Source organism: Sitophilus oryzae, unplaced genomic scaffold (genome assembly GCF_002938485.1).
Source record: "Sitophilus oryzae breed Bouriz unplaced genomic scaffold, Soryzae_2.0 scaffold_1436_pilon_pilon, whole genome shotgun sequence".
Classification (NCBI taxonomy): Eukaryota; Metazoa; Arthropoda; class Insecta; order Coleoptera; family Curculionidae; genus Sitophilus; species Sitophilus oryzae.
The window spans coordinates 1,906,865-1,918,175 of NW_022146100.1; the positions used below are offsets into that span (position 1 = coordinate 1,906,865).

Consider the following 11,311-nt stretch of genomic DNA (forward strand, 5'->3'; position numbering starts at 1 on the left):
AAAACGCGACTTAGACGCCACATTATTATAGTTTTGTATTTCTGTGAATTAGGATTTTAAACAACGTTGTCTTCTAACCTTTTTTGCTGAAGTGATCTTTAAGTGATTCGGACAACGTAGTTACAATGTTGGGCAATAAAGAGTTTTCCGACGTCACTTTCAGGACCTATTCCAACGTTATGCAAACGTGGTCTGTTTTACTAATTCCAACGTTGTTTAGATTTCCTTTTTCTTACGTTGGTAGGACGTCGAGCCACTACCTTTTTGCAACTGTATTGAACCATAACCTTAAATGTTAAGTTTTCACTTCGTTCTGTTCAATCAGACAGTTCAGTGCTGTTTTTGTTTTTATAAACATACTAGCGTGTACCAGCGACTTCGTTCGCATCGAATTAATCATTTGTAATGGTGATGATAAAGCAAAGCAATAATTTCCATTAACATACAAACTGGATAAAATTTTCTCACAATTATGTCAGCATGAGAAAAAACAATATGGCGATATTATTATATACCTTGGTAATATTTGAGGGGTAGTTTCATCTCGTTGGAATTTGACTCGAAATATCCGTTTGCCAAAAATAAGCTTTTTACGTCAAGCAGTTTAAGCAGAATCGTGGTTAATGAATTACCCAACTTTTTGGAACACAATTTCAAAATATGTAAAAAACAAAATAAATTATGCGCATCCAAGCGTTTTCCCGAAAGACTAATCGTTTTTAAATAACAAATAAATTTTGTAATATTTGAGAAAATAGGCGTTTTCACCCTTTTGGAATTTGAGATTCGAGAAACAATTTTAGCAGTAATTAATTTATATCAATGATGAGAGGTATTGATAATTTCGATTCCAAATATCTCGAGAACCATTATTCGTAGCGATTTTTACCAAGAGACTTTTTTTTTACGTAAAAAATGTCTTGAATATATATTTTCTTACTCAGTAGTTTTATACAGGTACAGACAAAAAGTTATTACTCTTCAAACCAGTTAAAAAATATGTAGGTGGCGCCCTCTACACGCAGGAGTCATATTATGCTGTGGAAGTTTCCGGAATACAGTTCGGACCACCCTGTATATCGTAATGTGTGTCTCAATGCTTCTGCAATATTTTCCAACATACATCATGAATTTTTCATTAAAACATTTTTTATTGAGTGAAAAACATCGGAAAAATCCCAAATCTAAACGAGATAACAATTTACAAGCTTGATTTTATAAAACGGATAAACAAAACCTTGTCCCCGTTTGATTTTCCACCAAAAACCAACAAAACAAAATGAGAAGAAAAAAAAACGAATAATTTTCAAGGTTCAAAGTCCAAAACAACAAACATTATGTATGCAGGCTTGAGTGTGTGTATGTGTATATTTTAAAACGATTTTCCTTTATCCAATTCATTTTCCATTTGTGAAAGTGCCAGTCCCATATATTTTTTCACTGTCTGGCCAAAAATATATTAGGTATTAGGAAAATGATTTAAATGTATTTAAAAATATAATAGTTTTATACAGGTACGGACGAAAAGTTATTACTCTTCAAAACACATGTAGGTGACGCCACCTACAAATAGGAGTCATATTGACATCAAAAACAAAATTTCTCATGTCAAAAAACTTCCAGGCACCAATTTTCATCCAAATATTGACGTTACTTCAGAAATTATTTGAACAAAATCAAAATAAGTATGAAACTTATACATTTACACGAAGTTTTTTATTTATCTTTATCTGCGGAATATGCTGCCGACCATCCTGTATATCTATACTAATATATAAAATCCTTAAGTGACTGACATACTGATTAATCACGATCCTGCTCAAACCACTCAACGTAAGAAGCTCAATTTTGGCATACAGATTGATTCTAGGGTGTAGAGGTTCGATAAGAAGGGATTTTTCGAAATTCCAGTTCCAAGAGGGTGAAACCACCCCTCAAATATTACAATATTTTTTATTTAAAAAACGGTCAAGTTTCCGAAAAAACGCTTAAACACGTATATTTTATTTTGTTTTTTACATATTTTAAGATTTTTTAAAAATATATACAGGGCGTAAATCGAAAAATCTGGTCATTGTTTAATCACGATCCTGCTTAAAGCGCTTGACGTAAAAAGCTGATTTTTGGAAAACAGATTGACTTTAGGGTGTAGAGGTTCGATAAGAAGGGATTTTTCGAAACTCGAATTCTAAGGTGGTGAAACTATCCCTCAAATATTACAATATTTGTTATTTAAAAAAAGGTTAGTCTTTCGGGAAAACGCTTGGACAAGCATAATTTATTTGTTTTTTTTACATATTTTGAAATTTTTAAAAAAATCATACAGGATGTTCCAAAAATTGGGTAATTTCTTAACCACGAAAAGCTTATTTTTGGCAAACGGATTTTTCGAAAGTTAAATTCCAACTAGATGAAACTACCTCTCAAATATTACCGAGTTATATAATAATATCGCCATATTGTTTTTTCTCGTGCTCACCATTACAAATGATTAATTCAACGCGAACGAAAGCGAAAATTAGCCAGTACTGGGAGTAGCTAAATGTATGACCGGTACTGCAATAAAACCCTGGATCAGGGAAAGCAGAATGTCCACTGGAGTACCAGACAGGGGCACATGTATAGCAAGGCGTTTATTCAAGGATTTAATTAAAAAACTACAAAGGAACTGCACTTAATATCTCCAAAAATCCTGTAGATAACAAAAACCTTGGCTAAATGTTCATATTTTTAGATACATGATTGTAAACAACACACAAAGTCACGTGCGGTGCACGTAGAACAATAATAATAATTAATAATATATATCTATACTTTATTCAGTTTCATAAAAATCTTGTGCCAACTAAGACATAGATAAATTTTAATAGAATTACAATTCGTCTTGACCAAAAGTGAAAGTTACAAAACAGTATGCTGGGCTACTAATATCAGATAACGGAGATAATAATTACATATCTCTATTAAAATTATAGTAGCCCACATTAATTTAAAATACCTACTGATAGCACTGATGCATTCACAATTAATTTAATTGTTTACATTTGAAAGCTGTAGTTCATAGTGTTCTCCTATTTTTAAATTACAGTAACACACAGTTCAGTTGATTCTAGCGGGTTTTGGTAAACAAAACATAGTAAAACAGATACTGAATAAAATATTTAGAAAATCTTTTCAAACAGGCCAGTGTACGTTAATAAACCCTTTGTTAAAAACAAAGAAAAATTATCTATATTATTCTGTAAGTAGATATAATGTAAAAGGAAATATACTAATGTAAATATTTATTAACAAATTGCAGATTTTATGCGTTTATATTTAGTTAGCTCGTGTATGAATTGAAATGAACATTTTTCATTAAAAGCTAAACAAAAAATCTTTAGTAAAATTAGGAGAATTGTATGCATTTTCTTTCAAGTTTGTTTATAACATTTTTGCTATCAAGCATTTTTTATTATTTATTTGTTTTCCTGTATTTTTTTCAGATACCTTTGATAGAACATCACTACAAGACATGGGTGGCACTACAATTTTATTGTTTGTAGTTACATTGTTGCTTCTCCTAGCACAAGGTAAGTCACGTAATTTATTATTATTTATTAACATATTATTTACAAAAACTCCCTCATTTTGTAAAAACTTGTACAGGGTGGCGCCTCTCATACGCCGCAGAGGCTCCAAGGAGAACGACAGTTTGTATTGAAATTAAATTTTGTGAGCATATGTAGGTTAATTCAGAGCATCTTTTAAAAATATAGAGAGTTATACAGGGTGTGCCCCAAAAAAGTTACATATCAAAGTTGTGTTTTTTGTAATGGACCACTCTATATATTAATTGATTTTCGAATTCTGGGAGAAAAATAAACGTCAGTTTTATATATGAGAAGTATATGACTAAAATGTAAGGTTTTTGACATATTATTTAATATTTTCTAGAAATAAAGAATAATTTTTAAATTACAATAAAAGCTACCTAAATTGGAATTTACCCGGTATAGCCTAATATGTAGTTAAACTAACTATTGTACTTTTAATCAAATTAAAACTTGATCCAAAAAGTTATACAAGGTGAGACAAAATGAATATTGAACATTGGTCGCCTTTAAAAACATGTTACTCTTTTGTTTTAAATGGAACACCCAGTATATTATTCCGATATTCAATTGAGAATTCATGTCTCTTCAAAATACTATTAAGGTTGCCTACCCCTCAAACAAAGATTTTCCTAGATATTTTCATTTACATGATTTGATCTGAGTAGATCTTTATTATTTGATAAAATCTAGGTGGCTGTGATATGTCTGACGTTACTTCAACATAGCTGTCTAGTTTAGTCTAACTCTAACGACTAGTTATCATTTTGTGTCAGTTAAAATAAAAAAAATTCTCAGAAATTTGCCGAAAATGCAAACTCATCCTACATTATAGAGAATTGATCTGATTCTATTAGCAGGGCCTATTTTACCATAAGGTCCATAAGGCCCGGGCCTTGGGCCCAGTGGTCTGGGGGCCCGTTAAAGGGTTGTAAAATATTCATAATTTCAAATGTAAATTTACATAGCAGAGAAAAAAAAAACAGTTACCTCTGCATGATAAGGAAAACAGAATTTTATAAAATAAGCTTTAGATTGATATAATTAATGCATTTTTTTAAATTAGAATTAATCGTTGTTTTTTTATTATTTATTTTGTTGAATATAATAATGTTTATTTATCTTTTAAAATTATTAAAAAAATAAAAATAAAAATAATTGTTTAATTTCTTTAACCCAAACTAACAAGAGAATTTTTGAATTTTATTGGAAAAGAAGGCCCGAATTTTTGCTTGGGCCTTAGGGCCCGACCGGATGAAAAATAGGCCCTGTCTATTAGTTGGTGAATGCAGTGTGCATTCACCAATTAATAGAATACTTAAATGCTCCTGATTCTATCTAGTCTGTTTTTCTATGGGGACATGTTAAAAACAGTGTTTACAAAACTCGACCAACTAGTGTCGCCAACGTGCGAGAAATTATTGTAGCTGCTTTTCGAGGTAGAATTCCGCACAATATGCCTTTTAAAATGAAAAGATCCTTTTGAAAAGACAATCATTTTATTCAGTTAGGTAACAGGAAAGGAAGCATTTTGAGCATTTGATTTCATTTAGCTAATTTTTGTCGCATAATTATAGGTTTATATCTAGTTTTAATTCTGTAATAATTAAAATATGTTTTAAACATGTATCTTTTTATTACCCTTGAGTATTTTACTCTACAATCTTTAATTTTTGTTAAATTAACAAAAGGTATATATCACCCATATCACACAGCCACCTAGATTTTTTTTCAAATAATAAAGATTTACTGACGCAAAATCATGAAAATTAAAATATCTAGGAAAATCTTTGGCTGAGGGGTAGGCAACCTTAATAATATTTTGAAGATATATAAATTCCCCATTGAACACAGGAATAATATACTGGGTGTTCCAATGAAAATACAGGAGTAATTTGCTTTTAAAAGTGACTAATGTTCCATATTAATTTTGTCTCACCCTGTATAACTTTTCGGGTCAAATTTCAATTTGGATGGACATACAATGGTTACTGTAATTAAATATCAGACTATACAAGGTCAACTAAAATTTAGTTAGCTGTTATCGAAATTTAAAATTTACTGTTCATTTTCACAAAATGTGAAATATCTCAAAATCCTTATATTTTAGGTATATGCTTCTTTAATTAAACTCACCTTTATTTTTTTCCTAGAATCCGAAAATCAATTAATATATAGGGTGTTCCATTAGAAAAAACACAACTTTGACTTGTAACTTTTTTTGGGGACACCCTGTATAATTCTATATATTTTTATAAAATGCTTTCAGTTAACCTACATATGCGGCCAAAATTTCATTTTGATATAAACTACCGTTCTCCTTGGAGCTTTTGCGGCGTATGAGAGGCGCCACCCTGTATATGTTTTTATATGACATAGGTGAAGCTTACAACTTCTACTACATCACAGAAAGCAAAAGAGGTGGAGAGTACTACAGTACAGCACCATACCAGAACTTTACTTCAATAATATCTGTTGGATTTGCTGTAAGTAGTCTGCTTGCTTCCATATTTTTAACAGATTCTGCCCAAAAATAGATAAAACTAACAAACAAAGACTGTTAACAATTTTGTCCATTGATGATTACGTTGATCATTTTTTTTTGATCACATGATAACAGCGTAACCTTTCCCAGTAGGCGCAAAAATAGTATTTTAGTTTGTACATTACCTAGATCATATTATCACAGATTATACAGATTATAAACTTTGTTTTTTCTTTATTGTTGTTCGTGGTTCAAATTTTCGGAATCGGGCACTAGTTAGGTAACTAGTTTGCGCACATAGCACGCCCACTTATGGTCTCTAAAATTGTGCACAGAGCCTGACCGGCACAGTTATTAGAGAGATATCGGAAAATCGAATAGCGTCATGCAGTATTTACGCGTACCTTATCATGGTTACGATATGCGCGAGTCAATTTTTAACGCAACACCCGCTAATAACGTTACCGCCTGACGTAATTTGCGGATCAATTACACCAAGCGCTATTTCTAAATAGCGTTTAAAAATTGCTTAAATGGGCATGTGCGGGTATTTACAACCTGGGCCGGCCGGCGAGATTTTATTTTAGGTTATGTTTGAATTGTTTTGAATTATTACTTTAGTTTTATTAGGTAATCTGATATTTAAGTAGCTGGGATTAGTTTTAATTAAATAAATATGGCTCAAAATATGGATTCCACCTCTTCCAATATTAAAGAACCTATAAAGAGGCTTAGGTTTACAGCAGATGACGACTTAGCCCTTCTAAGAGAATTTGTTGCTTGTTGCCCTAAACCCACTGGCAGACGTTGAACAATAAAGCACTGGAAATAAGCACTTTAGCCCTTTAATTTTAAAATACCTAGTAAACAAAACAATTTCAAAGATTTAAATTCAAAGTTAGGTTAAAGTTAAATAGCGGACGCGACGTGAACAGAATTCTTTCCGATCCGATAACTATAAATGAAGAGAGTTATATAAATACCACCTCACGTAAAAGAAATAAAACCTGGCCTTATTAACGTCCACGCACGCTATTCGGTTTAGCGATATCTCTCTATTACGCTGTTTATTGTTATTTTACGCGAGTTTATTTTTGCGCACAGGAAATTTGACTCGTTTGCACATCGTCATAAAAAACAATAATTTTCGTACCACGAATTAGGGACAAAATTTTTATCTGTATACTTATAGGATACCTAATTTGTGATATTATATACTTACGTGGATAAGTAAGTCACTATTGAAACTGTCGCAAACATATCAACGACTTCCATTTATCTTCTTTTTTTGTTGCACACGCGGTTCTTCTACTCTATCTATCCTTGTCGAGGACCTATGGTCCGCGCGCCAAATTTGAACATTAATTTTAGAAATTTAATTTGTAATATGCTTATAATTGAACAATAAATTGAATGTTTACCGTCACAAAAATTAAATTATATAAAAAATACATTTAGCCACTCCGTACGAATATCAATATTCTTATGAAATCACACCAGAAAGTATGAATGTGGCTTAATATAAATAAAAGAACAACTGAATACTTTACTTGCCTATGAAAACATAATTCGGGGACTTTTGTATTAGAACTTTCACACTCTAAACACTTTCTAGTCATTTTTACGAGTATTTAAAAAGTCCAACTGAACAGTTTCTCACTGAACACACTTGCATCCTTGGCTATATAAAAGCGGTCGACAAAAAAAAAGAGATATTAATAAAATTTTAAATTAAAAAACGCAAAAAACAAGCGTCGTTACACAATGGAAATCAGATTATGACATATGATTGTGACAATATGATGACAATAAAAGTTGGTTTCCATAACAATGTATAATTTGTACTTTCTAAACCGTTTAAAATTGTGTTTATTTTGGAAATACGTGCAACTCTTAATGCGCATGCGCAAAGTAAGATCCTCGAGAAAGATAAACCTATTGAACGTTTCATAAGTGCAATAAAGAAGGTTTGAAAATGGCATGTCGTGATGTTGGAGACATACTTTTTAATGCTAAACTTATGGCGTTGATTTATCCACGTAAGTATATATAGTATTTTTAATACCTATTTAGAGGTACCAGCCGTTTTAGTAACTTAACGTATGCGGCTTCTTGAACCATCTGAATCCGCATGAAAAACTGGAACTTTTACTTTTAGTGCTTCGGAAACTTTTTGAATTGCCTTAAATCGAGATCCTAAATCCTTTTGTGTGAAAATAGTTTACTACGTTAAGCAGACGTTTTTTGGATTTATCAGAATATCGCATTTTATATCTTATTTTGCGTTATGACATTAACATGAAATTAAAATTTGACATAACTTCAAAAACGTGACATCTAAAAAATTAGTTATCGACATTCATTTTTGTTGGTAATTTTCTGTTTCAACTGATTTATTAATAATAAATAAGGATGGTGTTATTCTAAATGGGTATTAAAAATACTATACCGGGTCTTGCATCGTCGGACGGGACATAGGAAATCCCATGTAAATTTTAATGGGGTCAATTATTGGCTTCCCTAATTATTTTAGAGAATAATTCTATTTAGGTTTATTGAAGAGCACTAAAACCCACATTAAAAAGAATAACTTTAGATATTTTTGATTAGCTCATTTACGAGTTATCGCCGATTTTTTTAAAAATATTTCTCCTTTCTTATGGCCCTGTATTTACTTATGAGCACCAGTCAAGGTAAAAGATAACTGTCAAATGAAGTTGTCATTTCAGAAATTTACCTATTTAGTGCTTTATTATTATTGAAAACTCATTCCTACATCGGAAATCTTAAAGATGTATTTATAAATACAAATTAATATGAATTAAAGGAGCATTTTTATTTTCATTAGCATTTTTTAAATCGTCTAGATTTGGGTATTTTTTATCCTTGTATATCCTGTTTTTTAAATGGCCCCAGAGAAAGAAATCATTTGGCGAAATATCAGGAGACCTTGCTGGCCAATTTACTGTATGATTTAAGCCAATAACGTTTCCGTTAAAACTATTGTCTAAATATTCCCGAACAGCCAGGGTACTATGTGCCGGGGAGCCATCCATTTGGTACCAAACTTCCTGGTTTTCCCTAGCGGCATCATGTAAAGCAGGTAAAATATGATTTTCGAGTAGTTCCAAATAATATTCTGCATTTAAATTTCGCGTAAGAAATAATGGCCCGATAATATTGTGTCCGAATATCCCTGCCCAAACATTTACTTTCTGTGGATATTGTGTCCTTGTTTCGACAAACCTGTGTTGGTTTTCTTTGTTCCAATATCGATAATTTTGAACATTGGGTTCATTATTTAAGGTAAACATGCATTCGTCAGTGAAACATATGTTTTTTAAAAATTCCCTATCCGTGTTTGCTCTTTCCATCATATCAAAACAAAACGCCTGCCGCCGTATTTCGTCCCCATCTCGTAGCTCTTGGTGCTTTTCATATTTGAAGGAATAGTATTTATGTCGTTTCAAAATTCGAAACGCTGTCATCCTCCAAGTTTTCTTGTGCTGATCTTTCCATCGTTCTCTTCCACGCACAATAAAACTTCCAAGTCGGTATCATTTCTTGCATCTTCTCTTTGTTCCTGCCTTGCTTCACATCTGCAGTTATTTATTAGGGTACCTTTGGCTCAAATCTCTGGATATTCCTTGCGATTGTAGATTTTCCAGGTATCATGTCCGACAACTTTTCATAACTATTTCCTTGATAATACCATTTAATCATCAATACTTTTTCTTCGGTAGTGTAATTCATGGCTAATATTTTCGATGTAGGTATGAGTTTTTAATAATAATAATAAAGCACTAAATAGATAAATTTCTGAAATGACAACTTCATTTGACAGTTATCTTTTACCTTGACTGGTGCTCATAAGTAAATACAAGGCCATAAGAAAGGAGAAATATTTAAAAAGAAATCGGCGATAACTCGTAAACGGACTAATCAAAAGTATCTAAAGTTATTCTTTTGAATGTGGGTTTTAGTGCTCTTCCATAAACCTAAATAGAATTATTCTCTAAAATAATTAGGGAAGCCAATAATTGACCCCATTAAAATTTACATGGGATTTCCTATGTCCCGCTCAACGATGCAACACCCGGTATGAGCTAGGGTACATTACTGCAACTATTACCACAGATAATAATTTATTATTTTTTTGTCTAATTTGCACCATACTCAAGCGGTCTTATGACTGATTGCATACGTTGTTTATAATATTTATTTTTTTTATTTCTAGGTAGCTCTATGGATGCTCAAAGACAAGATTATTGGTTAGGTTTGCTCAGTGGCTTACACATTTATCTCATGATCTTTTGAACTCTCGTTGGACTAACATGTTGTGACCGACTCCCGTGCATACGCCACTGAGCTTCCTTGTTTTAAAATATGAATAAAAAAAAACGGCGTCAGCGATGGCTATGACATGAAAATTGCATGTAACATTATAATATAGGGAATATCATCGATGTTAATTTCCAAAGCTAACTGGACGCCGTTTTTTTTTTGGATCATATGGTTCATAGATATAAGTATTTCTATGATACTTCTATAACAAAATCTACTTGTTTTGTTTAATTTCAATAAATATGATATTAAAAATTAAGGAATAACTGTATTATTATTATTAGATATCATTTTCTCTTGATGTTCTAGTTTTTACCATTATCGTTATATTTTATAGACAGAAGACTGTAATACTAGACTTATTTAAAGCAATGCATGTATGATGTATTAAATGTTATATTATTTTGTAAGATATTTTTATGTTTGTATTAAAAATAAAATGTATTTGTTTTCCCCTTGTAGTTTTAGGGATATATTGTGTTCAGAAAATATGCTCTAGTCATAAATAAATCTTAGTTTTATGTACTTTTATTTATTTCCTTTATATTTTTATTTATATTATATTAGTTTAGTTGTAGATAAGGTCTAAATTTTATAACACCCTGTAAAATTTATGTTATTCCTCTGTTTTTTTTTCTTTATCTAATACTAATATATAAAATCCTTAAGTGACTGACATACTGATTAATCACGATCGTGCTCAAACCACTCAACGTAATACAGGTTGATTCTAGGGTGTAGAAGTTCGATAAGAAGGGATTTTTCGAAATTCCAGTTCCAAGAGAGTCAAACCACACCTCAAATATTACAATATTTTTTATTTAAAAAACGGTCAAGTTTCCGAAAAAACGCTTAAACACGTATATTTTATTTTGTTTTTTTACATATT

The 11,311-nt window shown here is 31.3% G+C and overlaps 1 protein-coding gene across 1 annotated transcript in view; it reads left to right on the plus strand.

The window, feature by feature from the left end:
* LOC115876428 overlaps positions 1–10,947 on the plus strand; it is a 32,693-nt gene extending 21,746 nt beyond the window's left edge. The window contains exons 4-6 of the mRNA XM_030892202.1: positions 3,486–3,572; positions 5,973–6,079; positions 10,316–10,947. Coding sequence (XP_030748062.1) covers positions 3,486–3,572; positions 5,973–6,079; positions 10,316–10,354 — 233 coding nt within the window. The 3' untranslated portion in view covers positions 10,355–10,947. The remainder of the gene's footprint in view (positions 1–3,485; positions 3,573–5,972; positions 6,080–10,315) is intronic.
* The last annotated feature ends 364 nt before the right edge of the window (positions 10,948–11,311 follow it).